The sequence below is a fragment of the Poecile atricapillus genome, chromosome 18 (genome assembly GCF_030490865.1).
Source record: "Poecile atricapillus isolate bPoeAtr1 chromosome 18, bPoeAtr1.hap1, whole genome shotgun sequence".
Classification (NCBI taxonomy): domain Eukaryota; kingdom Metazoa; phylum Chordata; class Aves; order Passeriformes; family Paridae; genus Poecile; species Poecile atricapillus.
Window position 1 is genome coordinate 3,886,158 of NC_081266.1, and position 23,488 is coordinate 3,909,645.

Here is a 23,488-nt window from a genome sequence, read left to right on the forward strand (position 1 = left end):
AGCAGATGATGAATCCAAGGTCATGATTGTACAAGACACGCTGGCCCCCAATAATATAAAAATGCTGTTCTTTCCAGACCCACTAAACTTTTCTTGCCAGTTGAGATACATTCAAAAGATCATCCTTCATACTTCATGCCAGGTCTTCCATCCTCTACCCTGCAGCCAGCATGAGGCACTAACCTGGTGGCTCTCATTCTCTTACCAGAAACAGCCCTAATCACAGTTTTGTGATGGATCCAGGCCAAATCTTTATGGATAGACAGCTCAAAGCTGCACACGTGTGGTGTGGATGAAGCTGAAACTGCGACTTCCATGACTTTGCTGAGGTGATGTATGATGCTAAATTAAAATAAATAAATAAATAAATAAATAAAAGCTTCCTTGGATTATGTCCAAAACACCCTGTACTGGGTTTGTATGGCAAAGCTGTTGTAGTTGAGGGGCTACAGGGGTGGTTTTTTTAAGAAGCTGCCAGAAGTTTCCCCCACATCTGGCAGTGCCAACAGCAGGTGGCTCAGAGATGGTGCCAGCACTGGCCAAGGCTGAGCCCAGCAGTGACAGAGCCTCTGGGCTAGCAGATTTCAGAAGAGGGAAAAAACCCTCCCAACAGCCATGGTACCTGGAGGGAGGAGTGAGAACAGGTGAGAGCCACAGCTCTGCAGCAACCCAGGTCAGCGAGGAAGGAGAGGTGCTGGGGCAGAGACTCCTTTGCAGCCTTTGGTGCAAACCATGGAAAGCCACAGGGATGTGGAGATGCACCCACAGCTCATGGTGGATCATGGACAGGATCCATGCTGGACCAGTCTGCTCCTCAAGTCCTGCATCCCACGGGAGGGACCGTGCTGGAGATGGGGCAGAATGTGAGGAATTGTCCCTCTGAGGAAGAAGGAGCAGCAAGGACAATGTGTGAACTGACCAGAGGCCCCATTCCCTGTCCTGCTATGCTGATGTCAGGGAGGAGGCAGAGAAAGTTTTATTTTGTAATTAATTTTGAAATCTCCTAGATTTCACCTGTCAGGCACCCGAGAGCTTAAATTGCACAGTGTCTCTAAACATGCACACAATTAGAGATGCAATGTTTTTACCCAGAAGACTCAAAAACTTCATAGGATCAACGTTTCACTGTTGTTGGAAATTCCAGAGGTCCTAAATGTCTAATTCAGCATTCCTTTATTTTTCAGATATTTTTGTTTTGTGAAGCCATCATGATTAGCAGAGCTGAGGCCCCTCAGCCCCACATCTCAGGGCCATATGGTAAGAGCTGTACCCCAGTTACCCTGATTTAAAGCCAATCCACATCCAATGTGTGTGGATTCACTTGAAGGACCAGGACTGGATCAGGCAAAGCAAATAAAATGGAGTACGTAATTAAGAGAAGGATGTATTAAATAAGACCCTACAGGTATTTTCCAACTCCAACAGCTAAGACTCACTCCCTTTCCCCCCTCCAATAAGATCTGAGGCGATAAAAAAAAATCTCCCAAGACCTCCCTCTTTCACTAATGTCCAAAATGGTCTTTGTTTGCGTAGATACAACGTAGAAAGATATAAAAATAGGTTTAAATTAGCATATTGCCAAATTGGTCTACTGTAACAAGTGCTTTGAAGTCTGGCATGCTGACTGATTCCCCACAGGAAGTTGAGTACTCTGAAAACAATTAAGAACAAAAAAGGGGCGGGGGGGAGGAGAGAGGGAGCAGGCAAGTACAGTAGTTAAATTAAGCAAAGTGAGCCTTGGAATAGTCAAGGGACTAAACAAGCCATCGAATCACTTAATAACAGCTCTTCTTTAGCAGTGGAGATAGAAAACACCAACTGGATTTTTAGAAGCAGAGACATTAAGGTTTGAAAAAGCAGAAAGACAGAAGTTTAAATTAAATAAATGAAAATTACTTCAGAATATAATAGAAGGTAATAAGGCACCAAAACTGCCAGTAGTTTAGTAGCTAATCCTGCACTCTAAAATTGATCCTAATGTAAAAGCATTGTGCAATTTAAAAGTAATGAACATAATAATCCCTGCCATTTTACATAATAAATAAATCTTAACTATGTTTCCAGTTTGTATAAAGCCTTGTGAAACGATGGTTTTGGATGTAAAAAAAAATCCAAATGTTTGTTTCACAAGGATATTCTAGTGATTCTAGTGAAATATGTTTTGAGAGAGAAGGTTAAAATATATTTTACAGGCAGTACTGAGTAAACATAACTATATCTGAAAAACCACACATGCCACAAAAAGACAGACCTCTCAGATTTTACTATAAACATTTGACAGTGTGGAATACCTTCTCTGTAGCATTTTGCCTGCACTGAAATGCACAATCACCTACTGAAAGATGATTTCTGTTATTGTTATCATTGTTATGGTAGCGTGCAGGAGAATTGCTGTATAATTAGGAATATTGTCTCTCCCAAAGAAATCCTGTGATTTTTTAAAAACTTTGGAAACTAACTGTTGATAGCAAGACCTCAGTAATGAATGTTTCTGGTTGCCAGTGGGAGTGTGCAGACTCCACCCTTGGAGATGCTCAAGGCTGGGCTGGACGAGGCCCTGAGCTGGCTCACACAATTTATGTGTGATTTGCTCCCTCACCACTCAGAGCCCGCTCAGTTTGGGAGAGCTCCAAACACTGGGGTTGTAGGACAAGGCAGGAGACCCATGCTAACCTCAACAGCCTGAAGAATCACCTTTATTGTACAGTAACTGCTCCCTGAGAATGTGTTATTACAGATGCTGCTATAGAAGATCAGTAAGCATTATCCTGTCAGAATAGCAGCTTTGAGAAAATCCAGCTGCCTTGAATACTGATTCGTGGCACTGCATTCCCAAATTTAGCAACCAAGGAAAAGCTGGAGAGCTTGATACCGACATTCACACTTCTGGCCAGAGGAACATGTATGGGAAAGGATAACTGGAAGTGGGAGAGCTGCAGAACTCTCTCAGAAGGGATTTTTGCACAAGTCTCACTATATTTCAGTTCCTCTTTGGACTCTAACCACTACATATACTTGAAAGCAGCAATATTATAAAATGAAAAAAAACTAAGTAGTGATTATTAAGATTCTCTTTAAGTAAAACAACACAGTCTAGAAAAGCTAGAGAGGGAACCCTATTTAAGGTGAGGCTGGAAAGGATGGTGGAGATGAAATTTTGTCTTGAGGGTGAGACTCCACTCAAACAGTTTTTAGCTCCCTATATATCAAGAACCTTCTTCATTTTGAAAACCATTATCCAGCTTTCATACTTACTTCAAACTTACCTCAGTTTCCAAATTTTACCACAATTTCCTGGTCATCTTTGGGACATCTTTGTCAAGTTCACAGACAGTCACCAGGTGAGGAGAAAGGAGCAGGGTGTGAACCGTGGTTCTGGGAGGTTTTGTGGAAGAGGGAAGAGAACAAAATATCCTCCAGACTTACACTACTCAGGCCAAAAGCCACCACATGAATCCGACCATGTCCCCTTCAAGCTTAAAAATCAACTCAGCTGGAACTTAGACATTATGAACCATCAGCATTTGCTACCATTCCTTCTATTGATTGTTCTCAACTTTTTATTTGCTCCTCTTATTTTTTAATATTATGTATGATTCTTTCGTATTATGTATGATTCTTTTATATTATGTATTAATATTACAGTACCACCTATAGCAACAAATTAAAATTGCAGCTTCCACCAGAATCATCCTGTTACAGAAGGTTCTGTACCAATCTCACTGTTAATAAGACACAGTCACTTGCTCAAAACTCCCAAAAGGAAGGTGACAGAAACAAAATCAAAGCAAAAAAAAGTGGCCCAGCTTGTGTCACACAAGAAAAGCAGAAAAATTTCCCAATTCCAAGTCCAGGGTATCACATTGTTTTACACTTTCTTTGGCACCTTGCCTTTGTCTCTTCTTATCTTGCAGCTGAACATTTATTCTTATTTGTGAGTGTGTGTGGTATACAACTCAGCCATGTAAACATGCAATATCAGGAGTTTGCATTTGTTGAAGCATTTTTTATTAATAGAAGTTTGGAGACTGGAAGGAGAAGCACAGAGCTGTTATGTGACTTGGTCAGAAATAAAACTGGGGTAGAATACAGGCCTTTTGGTGCTGCAGTTATAAAACTTTTAGGTTTTATGAGCAGAAGCAAGCAGCTACTACTCTTGGTCAGAGCTGCCTGCAACCTGATTCTCATAGCATCAAGGTCTTGCTAATAAAACAAATCTGCCAGCATTTGGTACCTCCTCAATATGAGTACATAAAACAGCTCCATGAGTAGGCCAAATGATCCTACATGCCTGCAAAGAAGCTTCAAGACCCCACTAGATAAAACTTCTTCATTCACTAAAGTCAGATATGGTCCTGCCAGGGGGGGAAAAAAAAAGAAAAATCAAACAGGTTTCACTTTGCATGCATTCCTGGTCAGCACTAAACATTTTTCTAGGTAGCAAGGATAATACAGGAGATTTTAAATGCTTTCTTTGAAAGTAGAAAAATATATCTTTTAAGCAGTCAAGCGCTAACTGTTAGAATTAAAAATATCTGTTCCATATGTTCAAGTCCCAAGTAAAGTAATATTAAGTATGTAGAAGAAAGTTCAGGTAGGAAGAGCAAATGATTAAAATAAAAGTCCCTTGGGTCAAAATGCGAGCGCAGTGGACATAGATAAAATACCAGGGAAAGGAGATGAAATACAAACAGGATGTGCTGTGGTGTCCAAATGAGACACATTACTAAAAAAAGTATTGCATCATTAACCACTCCATCAGCTGCCTCTGCCAGAGCTGCAGTGGACTTTGTGTTGCCCACACCTTGGAGAATATGAGAATCTTAGATCACTCTCTGGTATGTTTGCTAGTCTGACTTTAATTCTTCAGGTTTGATCATGAATTTTCTCTCTCTCTCCTCTGTTTTGAAGAGAAACAGCAGTTAAATTAGCAGTTCAAATATTATTTCAGCCATGTGATGGGGCTCTGAGTTTATGACTGAGTAGTTGGTATCTTCTGCATTGATATCCCTGGTCTTCAGTGGATGTGATATGTGCTGTCCACCAGTTGTGCTGTAAAATCCATCCATTGTAAAAATATTAAAATATTCATTACAAAATAATATAATTTGATTTCTCAAATCAGAGAAATTTAATGACTTTTTATTAAAATTGTTTCAAAAACTATGTTTAAAATACAAACTTTAACAAACTTTATTCAGTTTCTAAATTTACTGCTTTTGGAGGTTGCTATATCCTACAGCTGAGTTCATTCCATGCAAATTTTCAGACAAAATTTTTAGCAACTCAAAGAGTTAAAGGAAAAAAGACCTTTTATTCCCAAGTTCTGAAATACATAAAGAAAATGTGGATCATTTGCTTTGAGTGCTTTGGGTTTGGTCATATCCACTCTTTCATTTCCATGGCTTTCACACACAGACAATAAAAAAGCCACCAACAAGAAGGAGGAAAACACGATTCTCTTGATAGCAATCCCACAGAAACTGGCAAAAGGACTTGGGGACGTGTCCTCTTAGCCTGTTTGTTTTTAATTGACCAGATTTCCAGTTGAGAGTGGCCCTTTTAGCAGCTCACAGAACAAAAACAGCACCACATGGCCAGCAGGGTCTATTTTAAAGTGGTGCTCTCTCATGTCCCCTGCTGAGGATTGCACCATATGAGCCATCAGTAACACCAAGTCAAAGGCCAAGTGTCAATAAAGCTCTTGCTGGGATCAAGAATATGCAAACAATGGAGCAGCCACTTCTAGGAGTGGTTACAGCAGAGGTAGTGCTGAAGTTAGGTGGCATCTAGCTTTTTTTTCTCTGAAATTTTACAAAATACAGTATTTTCTCTGGACACTGTTGCTGACAGTAAATATTTTAGTGCAGGCTGTATTCTGCACATACTTAGTTAAATGAATGGAATGTGACAGAGACTATTTGTCTAGGTACAAAGCCTGTGAAAGCTCTGGGAACTGTTCTGCTCAATTCTCTGGTTGCTGAATTAGGTCTGTAGTCAACACCTTGTATCCAGATATCACAGCAATGAGAACTGGATAATTTACATACAGTGTCCTCTTTCATTACACACACTCATAAAAATACACTTTTATTTAGTGCACTTGAACACATGAGGACTAACCTTCCCTTCAGTGATGTACATGTACCTGGAGTTAAATATTCCTCCAGTGGAAGTTCACTGAGAACAGGCTGTTATTTCAGAAGGAAAAGACCTACAGAATTTCACAGGGATTGCTGCTTTACTTGGTCCTGCTTACATTCCTGCTATAGGATTTAGGTTTAGATTAAGGTTTCTGCAGGAAAGATTTCTTTATGCATATCCTGGAATAGTTTCTCTAAATCCTGCTAGTTTGTTTTGGAGGGTGGGTTCCTCCATAATTCATGCACCTACGAGACTTAACTGGACAAATTAAAGAAATAATATAAAGCCCCTTGCAAGGACATTATTTCTCTGACTTTAACCAACTCTTTGTTGCCATCTGTCCCTGTACATGACTCATCCCATTCTGCCACATTACCATTGACAAGGACACATAAAGCCACAAAAGGAGTTGATGGGCATTCACTCCAGAGCATTAGTTACCTTGCTCCATGCTCCTGAGATCTGACTGTGCCTTTTGACAGCTCTCCAAGCACATTTCCCCATTTCTAGAATGAAACTGAACCTTTGCACTTTATTATTATTATTATTATTATTGTTCTCTTTCAGCAAAAAGGTAATTGGGCATGAAAAGTTCAAATCCATTAAATAAAAACTCAATTTAAAATATTTTCCAGCCACCAAGCCAGCTCCTATTCATTATGCTGACACTGTACTCCACCTCTGTGCCAAGTGGATCACTCAAAGATGCCCCCCACCACTTCCCTGGCATTTTGTGTGACAAGTAAATCTGCTGTGCACACATTGCTTTATAGGGCATCCCAGTTTTTTCAAATGCAAGCAACATTTTTTACAGCACCTTTAAATTCCCAAGTCGAATTTTGTAACTATCAAGGTAATTTGAAGTAAACTATTTGTGCTGAGTCTCTCCTCTGGATATTGTGGCAGACAGACACAGCTTCTGAGTTTATTTCTGCTTCTTTACTCCAAGTTTTTGAACAACCTTAGTCCCATTCAGTTTACTGTTAAATACAAATTGTAAAATGTGTTTACCCATCAAAAACAATACCAGACAATTAAAATAAAAATGGCATAATTCTCTAGGAACCTCAGCAGAAGAATTCAGATGTTGCAGTTACCTGATGCCTTGTTAATTTAGAAAAGCAAAACAATACAAAACATTCTAATGTTTCTGCCACAGGTTACATATTCTGTTTTAACAAAGGTCACTTTTTCCATAAAGTTTTTTTTTACTACACGTTTACTGTACAGAAACACTCTTTTGTCTTAATATCTATTATAAATGTCTTCTTTAAATCTAGCAAAATATTTTCCCCTTACAACTTAATCTGCCAGAGATGCAGAGCGCAGCTACTTTATTCTTCACAGGTCGAGTCTTGAATCCTAATAAAAAAAAGCCAAAGAGGGACATCTAGTGGTACCACTCACAAAATTAAGGAGAGGGAGGAAAAACCTACTGCCATTCCCATGGATCTGAGGTAACTGCTGGCTTCTCTTTGGGAATGAGGAAAGGTTGAAGGGAAGACTTTCAACATAACAGAATAACAGAAAGGGAATATTCTGTCAAATGACAGAGAGGAAAAATCTGGTTATTATACCCTTTTCTAACTCACATTCCCACTTAGAGTAGGAATAACTGTGAGTCTGCTTTTCTTGGAGAATGTTGGATTTCTCTAAATGAACTGAATCTAAATGAAAGTGCCATAATCAAACAATGCTGCCACTGAACCCCAGATTCGAATAAGGAAACTGTACCCTGGTTTTCACTTGCAAAATCATCCCCAGGAAAACCAGGAGGACCTGCAGAACTAAATTAATTTACCTTGAAAGTGGGTACATCAAACTCAACCCAAGGGCTGAGCACCAAAATAAATTTCAGTCTGACAAAACTTCTGAACACTCACCCAATGAGCAAAGGATAAAATTGAGTGTTTATCACTTATATAAGCAGTGAATATGTCATTCCAATCACCACGAGGTACTCATGCAAAATTAGTGGAATAAGTTGTCTGTCAGCTGAGGCAGAGCAGCAGCACTGGAACCCTCTCCCAGCTGGAGAAAAGGAGAGAACAGCAAACTCCAAATTTCTAGAGAGACAACAAAAGCTCATGAGCTACATGGTCCCAGCTAGCTTTAGAAACAGAGTATTCACAACAAACTGATTCTTGTGAAAAAAACCTTTCAAGAGCACAGAAGGAGCTCTCACATGATGAGTATGGGAGTTGCCAGCCCTACTCTCTGAAAAATGCAGCCTGTAAGATGGACCACACCTGGTCTGATGTGAAAATCCCATAATAAACCACTTTCCACTGTACAGGTGCCAGTATTAAATAAATGAGGTGGTCATGCACACTTAGAACATAACTGCAGGCTCTGTAAGGAAAATTGAGGTTTTAGTGTCACTTTCCATCAGAAGAGGAAGCAGATTAAGTTCTACCTTTATAGCAATTATTTAGGTCTCTTAGATACTTAGAGACTAAGGATTTTAAACTTACCTTGAGCACTTCTGTGGCAATTCCACATGCACTAATCCCTACAGCTCCCACAGCGAGGGTTAAAGAGACGAAGCTCAGAATTTTTTCCAAGAAAAACAACCTCCAGAGCTGATGCCTTCCTGCCCACCTCCCAAACTCACCCTTCTGAAGGTCCTTTCTGGTTTCCATGAAAGCATTCTAGTGAAAAGCAATTGGTTTATGTAAATTTGAAAGCAAGTGCCATATAAAACTTTCCAGGCAAAAAGGAATAATTGTCCTTTCCCTGTTGCAGCATTTTGGGGTCACACAATGTCAAGTGCCACCTCCCACTGCAGTGGTCTGTGTACCACAGGTGCCTTAAGGCAACTGATTAAACAGAATTAGCTACACAGCCCATGGGTCTTCTCCATCCTGATTTGAGGTATTTATAATCCTCTTGGCAGATATTTAATGACTGGATACACCAAGAAAAACATTCTTAAAAATAAATTTGTTTTAAAGAGATAATAAAGCAACTTTATAAACCAGAAAGATTCCTCTCATCATACTTCATCTACCAGTCTTCATCCAGTTTGCTCCTTGATGCTGTTCTAAGCTATCATTTCCTTCCTTTCAGCTCTCTCTCTTCTTTTTTCTCCTCATTTTTTCTACAGGACTGACACTACCTTCTGAATTTCCTCCCCCTCACTGGGCAAGCAGTACCCATAAGACAAACAGTCTTCTTTTTGTCTCTTTTTGGTTTTTGGTAGTAAAAAGACACGTTCCTCTTCTTAAGCTCTCTCTAAGTTCTCCCACATATGAGAATAAAAGATAAAAGAATGATGCTGTCAGTGGTGATGCACACCAGGGCCCACCAGCAAAGAACCAGGTGTAAAAGCATTCAGTTGTGGAGATTATGTGGTCACTGCTATAATTGGGGCAGAATGCTTCGTAGGAGGAAAATTTCTGATTAAAATATTTCATATTCCACCTTGCACTGCAATGATGTAATAAGAACTGCCTCAATTAAAAAAAAAATAAAAATAAACAAACAAGCAAAAATACCCTACAAAAACAACAAAAAAGCCGACAAAAACAAACTATGGTGTGTTTAAAGCCTAAGTTTATGTACATATACAGCAGAGAAAACCAATGTCATAGAAAAGAGTGAATCAGTGCCTGTTTTCCGAAGTCTCTGAGTGAGGATCACACACCTTTCTGGAAGTCATGTTGTGACTGAACTAACCTCAGCAGAAGGGCAGCCATTCCATGGCATCCTTTCCACTAGAGGTCAGGCTGAAGGAGTTAATGATCTATTTTAGCCTTCAGAATCTATGAGTGGGAGTCACTAATGAAGATTTGGAAGCATGAATATCATTTAAAGGGAATCACAAAAAGCTATTAGGTTTCTAAGTGTCCAACAGCCAGAGATATTTAATCATAAAAGTATTTTAACACCTGTCAATACAACCTTTCAGAGAGCACTTGGTGCCATCTCAGTTGGCAGAACAACATCTGGAAAAATGAAAAGTTCTTAATCTTCAACCTTGAAATGAAAATTCCATTAGCTTGAATAATGACAGACAACATTTTAAAACCTATATTCTAAAAGTTCTGCTTTTTTATTTTTCACTCTTAGAAAAGACATACATTACAAGCATTTTCCATGAAAAACCTAGATTGAATTTCTTTCTGTAAATAATTATGAATAGACACAACTAAGCAATAATCAGCTTCAGGTAAATAAAATTTTTCCAAACCCCAAAGTGATTTAAGAACCCAGGCTTTTCTTCTTCTGTATTTTGATGACAAGTAATTCCGTCACTTACAGAAACATTGACCCAGCTTCTTGAAATAAATACCTCGAAGGCGGTGAAGCTCAGACACATACTTGTTTCTGAAAATTCCAGGAAATGTTTAATGTATCATTTATAGTTTCAAACACTTTCTTCATTGTGACAGGACAAAAAGTCATGATCAAACAGCAAGTCCTAGCTCAGAGCTCTTCACCAGTCATCATCTCTCCCAACAATTCAGTGCCTTCAGTGTATGTGTCTGCAGCCAGGAAAACCAGCACAAAGTAAATTTGCCCAAAGGCTTGTAAGTATTAAAATTAACTGAGGAATTGCTCAGATTTGCACTTCTGAAACCAAAGCAGCCCATGAAATTCCCCCAGAGATGAAATCAGCTAACCAGGTTATGTCAGCTGGCATCTTGAGGTGCTTCATGGTCAACTGTAAGATCCACTTCAAAGATACACAATGTACTTGGGAGGAGAACACAAAATGCCAGGAATAATGAGCAGAGAGAAGAAACCCTGTAGCTTCTCCAGTTGCCCAAGACTGGTGGTGGGAATAAGGGGCATAACAAACAGAAATAAAGCATAGAAGCTGATGGTTTGACCTCCTTTTACATGGAGCAGCCCTTTCTGTACTTTCCCCAGGTCAAAGGGAGCACACCTGCTGATAACAGTCAGTTGTTTCATCAGTTACAGGTTACCTCATTCAGTGATTTTGCAAGAGAGCCTGATACTAGCAGGCTGAAACCCACATGCATGTTCTAGAAGGTGAAAATTCAGTTTAGCTGAGTAATAAATTCCATTTCCACACTCTTTCTCCTTTGCTAGCTCTCCTGAAATACGCTAACCTTTCAAAATTCACAGCTGTACAGCAGGCAAGGTGCACCTCTACAGGGCAGGGACCAGAGAAACGCAAGAGCTGTGTGACAAGGACCAAGCCAACAGTTTATGCGGAGCTGGCAGTCGGCGTTTGACGGAATCTGGTAAGGCACATTTCCCAGATTGAGCACATACCCCGCCCAGATGCACAGATGGTATTTGTGGGAGCAAAGGAAAATAAAATATAGGTTTAAAATAAATGCAAGAGAAACACAGAATAATATTGAATCACTCTAGGTATTTCTAAGGGTTTTCATTTATCTTTTCTGCTTCTCAGCACATAGCGAGTGTATGTTCTGGGCTTTGAAACCACTGAGCAAATGGAAGGGATTTAAAACCAGTTTTGTCTCAAATATAAGATCCTAGAATTAAAGACAGTCTCCAGGAATGAGATTTCTGTACAGAAGCTTGATGCAAAAGGAACTCAAAATGCTGTTCCTGCATATGCCTGGCACTGACAACCAGGCTTGTCTGAAGAGCCTTTTCCATGCTAAGGGAGAGGACTCACTCTGCTGCTGAATTTCAGATGGGGCCCTCTGCACGGTGGCTACATTCCCTTTGTTTTAAATGGATGGAAAGACACACAGCTGGGAGGAAGAGGCAAGATACTAAATAGTGAGGAAATAATTTTAGATGCTGTTATCATGATATAAGGAAGCCAGAGTAGCCACAGACATGAGAGCAGGCAGGCTGACTGTGACAATGATTGCTTTGGGACACAGTTCCAGGCTGCAGCCTTGCTCCTCCACCCTCCTCCACTGGTCCTTCTCAAACCAAAGAGCTGGAGGCCTTTGTTACAATGATACCAACTATTGATGATAAGCTTGAGTAGCTTCTCTCAAGATCCCATAAAACCTAACAGAGGAAGAAGGAACAGGAGGAAAACAGCACAGGCTGGAAGTGATGGAGAAAGGTGCGAGAAGAAACACAAAAGCCCATGTTTCCTGTTGGAGCCTCTGCTAACCCAGACATGCTGATGTGTGCTTACTCTGCCATGTGAGGAGTTGAAGCTCCCCAAAATCCAACTTCTAATCATCATCTCCTCTCATCCTCCTTCTAGAGGACCCAGCTCTTTGTTATTTTACTCATTAGTTAGATTTAACTTTTCATAAATCAGTGTTAACTTCTTGATTTCAAGTTCCACCCTCTCTTCTTTAGTAGACACAAATTGCAATAAAAATCCTCTTTCTTTGGATTAAACCTGCCTCTGAATTCTTCCCCATTCCTCCTTCCACCCTTCTGAGTTGCAGCCTAACATAGCACTGCACCAACTTCCACCTCACAACTGTGGGTAGGTAGGAAAGCCCTCCAGTGTTATTTCTTACAGTATTACAACTACTGCTGCCATGCAAAAAGCAAAACAAAATCTTTGACATGTGGAAGCAGCAATGAGAACTCTCCATCTCCTCTCTGTGCCATCCCTTAAGGGCACAGCTTTTGGGATAGGGAAGGAAACCAAATGTGTTGTGATCTGACTTCTGCCACTTAAAACTTCCCAATGACCAGCACACTAAAAAGAATACATATAAATACCTTAATAATACATATAAAGACCTTACTGGGTCACTTGAAATCTCATGCTATTATTTAAGCCAGAGCTACTAAAGAACCCCAAAATAACCAACCAAACAAAAAAAAGCCGAGGAAAAGCCTTTAAAGAATATATTTCAAATTAACACATCATAGAAAGATGTAAGCGAAGAGCAAAATTTCCTATCAGAAACATATTTATGACAGTATGACACACAAGCTAATTATATATGTACATCTGAATTACTTGATAGCTACATTTGCAAGTGTCACTCATTTTATGCTGAATTTATTCAAAAATGGGAAAAAAAAATCCTCTACAAAGGGTTTATCCAGTCACAAAACCTACATTTGCAGGAACCTCAATAAAAATAATTACTTCAAATTTTTACCAGTGTCTCCAAACAGAATTTAGCACAAATACTTTCTTGCTTTTTCAACTGAAAGAAATGGAGCTGAAAGGGTTTAGGTTTTTTAATCCCAAAGTGGATTATACAAACATTTTCATCAAAGATTTTTTTTACAAGACCAGCGTTACTGGTTATATCTTATTATTAAGGTAAGCTTTCTTCAAAGAACTGTATGATTGGAATCTCTTCCTGATACATAGTGACATGCTATTTGCTGGCTGCAGTGAGAAGAGTCAAAATGAAAACAAAAATACAAACAGGCTTTTTTTTTTAATCTTGTCTTTATTGATTTAGACTTCAGAGCTACAGCCAAAAATAGTGCATCTGTAGAAAATTATCAAACACTCTATCAATACAGCATCATCGCATGTTTAGAATTGTAAGCGCTTGACAAATCGCAAAGGGAACATCCAATCTAGTATTTGGCAGTGTAACCCATGAACAGGGAATACAGGGAGAAGGACTCTTTTTCCTCCAGAAAAGAAACACTTCTGAAGAGGAACAAAAAGCTTTTGTTAAAAAAAAAAAAGAATTCCAGTTACCAGGGAAGACTCATTGGCTCGCAGAAGACATCATCGTACAGCGCTGGAAACTTTGTGTGGAATGTCGAAGGGGACACGGAAGCCACGGCTCTGCTACAGGAGCCACGCTGTCTTCAGGACTTTGTAGGCCATGGAGAAGGTGACTGAGTAGCCAACTGCCCAAGACAAACCTCTGCCAGGCTGGGGAAGAGGGATCAAGTAGGCAAAAGTGTGGAGGATCCTAGCCCCTGCGAACATCCTGAAGTGCAGCAGGGCTGTGGACAGCTCAGGGCCGCTCAGAGCATACAGCAGTCCGATGCCAACAAATGGGACAATATTTTCCAGGTCATTCAGGTGGCCTCTGGAGAAAGAAGCAAAGTTATTTTAAAGTGTTATGTTTTGTTGAATAAACCACTTCAAGCCTCATTATTTTTCAGCATCTTCAGAACTATTCAACAAGTCTTGGCTTTCTCTGCAGAGGGGACTTGGTTCAGCTACTGAAATGATTTTGGCATGTTCACCTGACATCACTCCGGTCTCTCCTGCTGCACCCCACATTTTTAAGCTTCTGATCTTCTGTATGAAAGGTATTAGTTTTTCCCCAGGATCTTGGTAATACCAAGGACTTACATGAAGTGTCTGAGTGCAATGGGTGACTTTGCAAGAATGCAAAGTCAGGGAAGAAAAGACGTAGCTGTTTTCTTGGAGTCTCTCTCCATTAATGTGAGACTCCATTAATGGAGACTCCATTAACTGGAGGACTGTGACTGAAACTATTACAATTCGTGGCCCAGCTGGTCTATTCTAATCCTATAAATCCAGTTAGTGGTGTCCATAAAGAAAATATGAAATATCCTACATAGGAACCACTCCATCAAATGTTCATGAAGTTCCATCATCTTGAAGAAGGTTATTTTTGAACATTGAACAGGTGTGACAGTTACACTTTTCGTTCATTTTCTTCACTTCAAGCACTAAAATAGCTGAAAAAGTGTTTGAATTTTTGAAACCATAATATAATTTACTAAAAATGTGTTGAGACTGAACTCTATTTCTTGAAGTGTTCTTTCACACCCCTTCCTAAACCCTCCCAGTTCCCTTCACCTCTTTAGATAAATTATACTTCCAGCCCTATTTACTGATTGAAACAATGTCTAAGCCTCACTAATGATGTCAAATTTCAGAGCCAACTGGAATCAGGTCATAACACTGTCTTGCAGCAGCTTTTAGAATATATTTATCATTACAAGGAAACACATCCCTCCAGATTTTTTATCATCCCCCCTAAAAGTACCCTGAAGAAAGTAATCTTTTTTCTTGAAAAAAAAAAATCTCTTTTCCCCATAAATTGAACACATTCCAATCACTTATACAAAAGAGAAGCCATGCTAAATTTATGTGGCATTATCTGTTACCATGAAGCTTGCAGAAGAAAATATAGAAAACTTCCACTAAGAACCACAGCTGGGTGGAAAATATGGATGCTGCAACATTAACGTAGTAACTAGAACCAAGCTGACTTACTGAGTCTGGGGATGTCTGAAAAGCTCCACAAACCAGCAAAACAGGATTTGATAATGCAGTGCTTTAAAAATGTGTTCTGTGAAAATGGCTGAGGTGGTTGTCATTTCCTTACCACAACAATTTGAGTTAAATGAGTCATAAAGTTAATCTCAATTCAGCTGGTCTCTTACAATTTAAGAGAAAGGAATTACCCTTCACCATGAAAGTTTCCACTTTTATGTAACACCCTTGAAATTAAGCAACAGCTCCTTGAACTACTCAGAAAAGGAAGGAGTAGAACATCTTTACAGCCCACTTAGATCAGACTCTTCTTTCTGAGACTTTAATCCATAAGAGGCATACAGAAATATACTTTGTGAAACAACAGCCATTATTTGCAAGGATGCAGTGTTCTTAAATCATCACTGGTATATAATTTTCAAGATCTTCCCTAATGGAGGTTTAAATAAGAAGAGTTCACTGACATTCAAATTTTTGGTATAAAAATAAACTTAGCTTCATCAAGTAATAATCTTATGGAAAGCATTCCATTAAAGCTTTCCTTGTTAGCACAGGTGTATCAAACAGCATCCCAAAATTTATGATTTTGGAAACATAAATGTTCCCATGAGCTTATGGTTGTACTTTACAATGTTCTCACCACTCTGCCCATGCAGACAGGACGCTACCCAAGAGTTAGCTATTATAACCAGACAGTGGCTTATTGCTTTTAGAATTCAAACTGACCATTTGAATGTGGAATGGTTTGTTCATTTAAATTAATTAATGTATTAGATTGCTACATAAAGCCCCATAAAACACACACAGGCTTGACAGAGAACAGGATGAAATTAACTCCTTGATTTAATATTATTCTGTTATTTAAAATTACTTTTAAAGGTTCCTGTGTATTACCTGCGTGCACGTTCAACATCTGGATCAGTCCTCAGGAATTTCTTAGAACTCTCCCCTTTTCCAAATGATTCTGCATCTTCTGGGTTGACAAATGCCTGTTTCAAACACAAGCACACAAGTGACATTAGCAGCCAAAATGTTTTATCCAGTCAAGGCAGTTTGGTCACTCTTTTTACAAAGCCTCAACTTACACAGGGAATAATGCAACATTCACTGCACTACTGCTTTCTTGAGCCCAGCCTGCACACAGCTTGTGTGCTGAGAAATTAATGCAATGCCATTTATGCATTTAGATAAAGCCTTCTTGTGATATGGACAAGCCTGCAGAAAAGCCAGTGGGCTGACAGAGCATAGGTACCTACAAGGTAGGAGGTCTCAAGTCTCTTTTTCACCATTCCTGACAAGTTATCTGAGAGTGTTTTTGGACCCCTTCCTTCTACAGAAGTTTACAAAGCGATAGCATCCAACAGCCTTATTCCCATTCTCATTTATGACCAAGGAAGTGTCTCCCTTTCCTCTCAGGTACAAATTCTTACACTGACATGACTCATTATTACCTCAAAACACTGCAAGACACTACTTGAAAACAACATTTAATGCAGGCAGTGCAGACTGCAGTTGATTTCTCCCTGCTGACACATGCATTCTATGGACTGTTCCGGATATGCAGATGTCAAGAAAATATTTTGATTTTAGGAAAGCTACGTGATATCTTTCCAGGGCAGCCTTGATCCCTATTTGTGAGATATCAGCCTTCAGAATTCTAGAGGTGGGTTAACAGTATCAACAGCAACATTTTACATTCTCTTGCTTCACTCCTTTCCTGTTTTTTTTCCTTTCAATAATTTTTTTATATTAAATAGAAAATTAAAATTACTATTTTTTCTGTTTGTAATATTACTAACAAATGAATTACTGAAGGCCCTATTGTCATCTGCATCCACTTCGATCCACAGAGCAGCTCAGCTGGGTTCTCCTGAAACCAGCAGGGACAAAAAGCAGAATTTCAGCAAAAGGGCTGCACCAAAATCCTTGAAGCATACACCATCTTGCAGAAGCAGATCTCACAAAAACAGCCATATGAGGCCCACTCAGGGCTCTTACAGCCCATGACCAAGAGTTTCCTACAGAGGCCATGAGAAGATGCCTGGAGAAGACCAAGAACAAGGCAAACACAACACGTTTCCTATGAGCATTTTCCTCTAAAGTAGATGCAGCTTCTATGTTTAGTTAACCTCAGTGGATCTTTCTCATTTTTATCTAGCCCAAACATCAAACCACAGGTTTTCAAATGTTTTCAGATATTTTCAAAATTGAAAATCCAATTTTCAGCCTGCCTCTCACTCTAGAAACACAGTAATTTCTTTTCAGATAGTGACCTACCTGCTATAATAATCAGGGAATGCAAAAAGCTTTTCAATTATTGGATGAAAAGGCTATAGATGAATAAAAATTTATCCTCTCTTCTGACCCTACCAGTTGGTTATTCATGTAATATGGCTCCATATCACACTTTTGTTGCTTTATAAATTGGACATGAGCTTTCTGCAGAAGACAATGGAAATTAGAGTTATGACAAACTCTTATTTAAAAATAATAGAAATGTTTTAGAAGACTAAAGTCACATGCAAGCATAATTTGGTCTCATAATTAAGTTTAAAATATTGTCCAATTGAGACCAGCAGATCACCAAACTCAATCTCTCCAGAACAGGGAAGAGGAGGAAAATGAACAGCAGCAGTACTTGGAAGCTGAAAAGATATAGCTGTGATAGATCTCTGTTTTTCAATATAAATGTCAGTCTGTTCTCCCAGCCAGTATTTCCAAGTGATTACCTTCCTTGTGAGCCTGTAGTATGCTGTTACCAGACTCATTAGCATCATTTTTAGAAGAATAATGGCTGTGTAAGTAGCGTAAGCCCGGAAGACTTCATTGTCAATTAACTGGGTGGATTTGGCCATTTCTCCCCTTCTCACTGACAACCTCTAAAAAACATTAAAGTTAGTTAAAGATAACATCACTGCAATCCAAAGTTCTGACAACAACTTCGTGTTCATAGCCTTGTTTTTAGCATCACTGCAATGACAGCAAGATTTTGCCACAGTGGAAAGTTTCTTTTCAAACAATTACCCTCCCCCCATTTTTTTTTCACAATAGCATCATATAATACCTTAAGTTGATAAATTAGAATATTCTGCTTCCGTTATAAGTGCTTATTAAACTGTCAAAGAACAAACTACCAAAATATTTAATGTAATTGCAGAAACAACACTTAGTCACAGAAATTAGTACTCTTTTGAAATAACACAGGGAGTTAGACCAATTTTCGACCAATTCATTTGAATTAGCAAATTTCACTAAGCAGTTACCAGGATAGAAAGAGTGTGTGACAACACTATGAGCACCACAGAATGTAAAGAGGAAAATTAGTATTGCCTACCCTTTTTTGTGTGCAAAATGGCACAATTATAATGACACTTCAGCTTTCAAACTAACCAGTATCTTCCTACCCAGCAGTAACTTGTGATCAAACCGAGTTGAACATTCATTTTTCCCCTTTGAGACCTTGTTCTTAAAAATTGCTTTTAGCATGACTCACGGGCAAAGATTAAGTTGTAATGACAAAAAGGAGAGGACTGGTTCTGCTTTTATCATGGGAGGTTTAAATTAATGAAGTCTCTTTCCAGTGTGATCGTACCAAACTCACAGTCCTATGGAGGTGGTACCTTTTATCAACACCAGAAAGTTGAGAGGAGCTGAGGAGTGAATGCAGGTGAAAAAAAAAATAATAAAAATTGTGCACATTCAATTTTTGCCCTGCACAGACCCAGCCTTTTGCCTCACCAAGCACTTCAACCACGCACTTAGTGACTAGCAATCCATACAAATAGGATGTCTTAGCTTCACTAGAGACCAAAATAAATTAATTTTTTTGTTACAGCCAACTTACTTCCTGTGATATAATTTTAACACTAGTAATAAAAATGTTAATATTCACTTGATTACAGTTTTAACAAGCTCTCATCTTGCTTTCAGCACAGTCAGCTATTGTCAAAGAAGGGGAACTGGATGAGCAAAGAGGACTATGGAAGATTTGCTCTGGAGGCATGTCCTCGGTGAGGAAGTGGGCAGGATGGAGGTAAGCAGATAAAAAAAAAAAAAAAATCTAGCCTTGCCTGGACCTGTCTGTTGTAGTGATGGGATTCTGCTCCCTCTTTTATCCTTTCTCAAACAGCTCTTGGGTCACTGGGCCTAGCACAGGCTCTGTGGTCCATGGCAAATTAACTCAATGTAATTCTCCCTCCCCTCTCACTACAGTTCCCAAGACAAACAGCGACCTGGAGAAGACTATTCTCAGAAATGGACAGTAACTGTTTCTATTCATTTTAACAAACTTGTTAGAATGTTAGAACTGTCCTGCTACTTTTAACTTTGTATCACACCAAAAAAGCACACAGCGTCTCACGCAACAAAAATAAAGGAAATCCACAGCGTCAGAGCACTTTTCCCTGAACCACGCTGTAAATACATGCAAGAACGATGCCAAGGCATTGGCATGGGACACTGCTCAGCAGAACCTTTGGCTTTCCTCCACATTATCCATTTTCCCTCGCTGCCCCGTGCCCTCTCCGAGCTCCCACAATGCCCAGGACCTGCCTCAGCACAAAATGGAAGGGAAAAAACTCGGGATTTCAGCACCGCCAGAAACCGCAAAAACAAGACCTAAATACGCGAACAGCGCGGGGTTTTAAGGGCTATGCTACATTACGGCTACAAACAGCCTGATGTACGCGGGTAATTAAATAATTAGAATGGTAGGAGTAATGGTATGTCTCCGCAGCCCCGCTGTGGGGGCTCGGAGCTCAGACGCTCTCGCCACCCCCGCCCCGCCACTGTTTTGTGCGTGTTTCAAACGCGACTTCTCCCAGCGCCGCCTGGCCCCGCTCCCAACCCAGCTGCTGATTCCCGCGGGAGATGCCGCAAGGCCGGGTCCCCTCACACAGCAGAGCACAGCAGAGCAGAGCAGAGCAGAGCAGAGCAGAGCAGAGCAGAGCAGAGCAGAGCAGAGCACAGCACAGCACAGCACAGCACAGCACAGCACAGCACAGCACAGCACAGCGCCCCGCTCCCAACCCAGCTGCTGATTCCCGCGGGAGATGCCGCCAGGCCGGGTCCCCTCACACAGCAGAGCAGAGCAGAGCAGAGCAGAGCAGAGCAGAGCAGAGCAGAGCAGAGCAGAGCAGAGCAGAGCACGGCACGGCACAGCGCCCCGCTCCCGCTGCACCGCCCGCACCTCGGCCGTGCCCGCACCTCGGCCGTGCCCGCACCTCGGCCGTGCCCGCACCTCGGCCGTGCCCGCACCTCGGCCGTGCCCGCACCTCGGCCGTGCCCGCACCTCGGCCGTGCCCGCACCTCGGCCGTGCCCGCACCTCGGCCGTGCCCGCACCTCGGCCGTGCCCGCTGCGATCCGAGCCCCGCCGCTCCCAGGCCGCCGCTGCTCCCCGGCCCGGCCCGGCCCCGCCTCGCCCCGCCGGCCGCGGAGGCGGGCCCCGGCCGGGCCGCCCTCACGGAGCCCCGCGGGCTCGGGGCGGCGGGTCAGGCCCAGAGCCCGGCAAAGCTGCGAGGAAGAGAAGGGAAACGCGTGGAAAAGAAAGAGGAAAAGCCCTGCTGTCTGAACACCCTTGGACAAGGGGAAACCAAAGGCTGTGGGCCACACAGGTGCTCCTAGTGACAGCCGAGTCCGGTGATGGTGCAAATTCCCAAGGGGGCTCAAAGCTTACCTAAAAGTCTCAGTTGTTCTTCCCCTCCCTTGTTCTGGTGGGCCTTAACTTTTACCACAGGGCAAGAAAATTAAACGTGCTTGTATTGCCAAGCCATCAGCGCTGTGCCAATAGATGTATACATCGTGTTGCTTTACAAAGTGGAACAGAAAATTAAGGAACTCTGTAGCTGACCACAGACTTCTACCAGTGTGCTACAAAGTGATGAACAGAGGGAACCTGGTCTCTGAGCTTCGCGGCAGTTCTTTAGAGAGAATTATACTCTTCCCACAGCACTCCTCATCGACAGGAACAATGCTCCTGACTAAGCAGCTCATGATAAGCAAGACTGAAGAAGACAGAGATAAATGTGCTCAGATGCCCAGCGAAGGTTTCTAAGCTAATCCTAAAGATGTGTACACAGTCAGAAAGGGATACAGTTTTTAAAGCTGTATTCTTACGGAAAAATCTCTACTCTTATGTGCATATATTCAACATTCAGTGATGTTACTTCTGTGCTTCATGTCATGTTCTGTCATGTCAAATATCTGTGTAACTCTTCTTAACACCATAAAACACAGCAAAACTCATTTGAGCAAGAACTGTAGCATCAGAACTGTTTTGAAATGTTGGTAGGAGTTGGGTTCAACAACCTTCATTCTCAATAACAACACGGCAAATAACGTTTCTGCTGAAGTCAACAAAAAACTCACAGGAGTGTGAGTCCATCCCAGGGAATGGATTTATTTCAAAAAACACAGAAGAATTTCTGCAGCTCATGCCTTAGTTCAAGGCAGGAATTGTATCTTCATAGGTTTTTTACCACGCCTAACACATATCATAATCACATGGTGTGACTGAAATAAAACTGTAATTATCTTCTGTTACCACCTTTTTGCTTGTTTGCCATTCTAATCCTTATCCACAGTCAGTTTAAAAAGCAGATAAACCTATTAAGTTAACGGTAAAACTAAACACATTATTACATTTGAGAAGAATGGCTGGTAATTGATATACACAAGTTCTCAGAACTGCACCTGGAAACAACAGAAAAGCAGGGAAAAGGTGATTTTCATTCACTATAGGTAGGATATAAAACAAAGCATAAATGCATGTAGAAATTCTGCTATTTCCCTGCTTTCCTTTGGACTTTACCTTCCACCTTTTCATATTCTGGAAATTCAGATTGATTTATGTGACTTTAAAAGAGCACTTGTGAAACTGAGAAAGCTGCTATACTACTCTCAGCCTTTGCATTTTGAGGCAAATTTTGAGGCTTGTTAATTTTTTCCTGCCCTCTTTGAATACCCTTAATTCTAAGAAAGAAGATTAGGAGGAAGGGAGAAGGACAAGAAGGGAGGAAAATTAAGAAAGAAGGAGAAAAGAGAAAGCATTTTGTGTTAAAAAAAAAGAAAGGGGAGGGAACAGAAGATAAGAAAAAGGAGAAAAAAAGATAAAAAAGGGCTAAAAAATAAAAGGAAAATATTTTTTAAAGTAAATAAAATCAGAAAGAAATAAAGGAAGTGAGAAAGAAGTTATGAAATTTAAAAAAAAAAAAAGGAAAATTAAAAGCAAGACTGAAATAAAGGTGGAAAAAAGAAAGAAATGAGAGAAGTCAAGATTTCTTGCAGACCCTAAACTACTTAAAAGGTTCAGGTTCTTGGAGGCAAGACTCTTAGAGGGCAGAGAATAAGAAGAGAACCAAAGTGGAGCCATAGTCTGTAAAGCAGAAGTGAACTTGTGCCCAAGGTCTATTTTCTTCTCTGCAGCATAAAGTGCCTGTAGAACATTTGGAAACTGATGTGAGTGAAACTGGATCCATAACAGTGGTGATAGTTGCTCCTGAGGGGCCCATTCCCACACTTCTTACTCATGTGAATTGTCCCTTGGATGCTAATGGGATTACTCTTGTAAATCAGGGATGCCATATCAGCCCAGGGTTATACTGATCATGAAGGGCTTGATCTTGCAAACCTCATTCATGTGAACAACCCATTTTCATGACAATTTTCCTATCGACTTGAGGAACTATCTGTGTAGCCAGAGACAGTAGAATCAGGACACGAGTTTAGGGTCAGCATAAAAGTAGGAATAAAAGAGTTTTTCATTTAACCTCCAGCAAGGAATGGATACTCCCCAAGAAGGCCAGATAAGTGCAGTCATTCTCTTTTAACTGCAGGGAGGGCAAAAGAGAGGCAAGTATTGATCAGACTTGTTCTGTCCTGTCTCCTCCTCTGGCTCCATTTATTTACCATAATTAGAATGGTAAAGAAGGTAGCAAGAGAGCGTTTTCAGCACACCTTAAGCTTTTTTTCACCACCTCCTTGATAATATAAATCAGTTTTTTCTTCAAGCAGAACTGGCAAGTTATGCCTGCTTCATTAAATAAACCAGTGCTTTGCAGAGTAAAACAGATCGTGAACATTAAGATCCAATCCATATTCTAACTTAAAATCTGAAATGCTGTTTAAATACCACAAGAAAAGTGTTACAAAAATGTTTAGTATGACGGACCGGAGTAATTTTTTGTGCTACTCTATTAAAATCTGCACCTTCTGGTTAGGAAGCACTTTCACTATATCAAATGTTGACACCT

At 40.5% G+C, this 23,488-nt stretch overlaps 1 protein-coding gene across 8 annotated transcripts; it reads right to left on the reverse strand.

Annotated features, from left to right (window-relative positions):
• Nucleotides 1–13,455: 13,455 nt before the first annotated feature.
• MGST1 (microsomal glutathione S-transferase 1) lies at nucleotides 13,456–20,726 on the reverse strand. 8 transcript variants are annotated; one of them, XM_058853016.1, is made up of 4 exons: nucleotides 20,580–20,726; nucleotides 17,968–18,117; nucleotides 16,133–16,227; nucleotides 13,456–14,075 (listed from the first exon to the last, which is right to left on the reverse strand). In XM_058853016.1, exons 2-4 carry the CDS (start codon nucleotides 18,091–18,093, stop codon nucleotides 13,829–13,831), a joined length of 468 nt encoding a protein of 155 aa, XP_058708999.1. In that variant the 5' UTR covers nucleotides 18,094–18,117; nucleotides 20,580–20,726; the 3' UTR covers nucleotides 13,456–13,828. The 8 variants fall into 8 exon arrangements, with proteins under 8 accessions (XP_058708999.1, XP_058709003.1, XP_058708998.1 ...); XM_058853020.1 differs by having other exon boundaries at nucleotides 20,563–20,711; XM_058853015.1 differs by having other exon boundaries at nucleotides 20,546–20,695.
• Between the last annotated feature and the right edge of the window lie 2,762 nt (nucleotides 20,727–23,488).

Coding starts and splice junctions, on each gene's coding strand:
- MGST1 (XM_058853016.1), bottom strand. CDS start 18,093: ATGGCCAAATCCACCCAGTTAATTGACAATGAAGTCTTCCGGGCTTAC. Junction 16,228..17,967: donor ACTACAGGCTCACAAGGAAG/GTAATCACTTGG, acceptor TGTTTGAAACAG/GCATTTGTCAACCCAGAAGA. Junction 14,076..16,132: donor GATGTTGAACGTGCACGCAG/GTAATACACAGG, acceptor TTCTTTCTCCAG/AGGCCACCTGAATGACCTGG.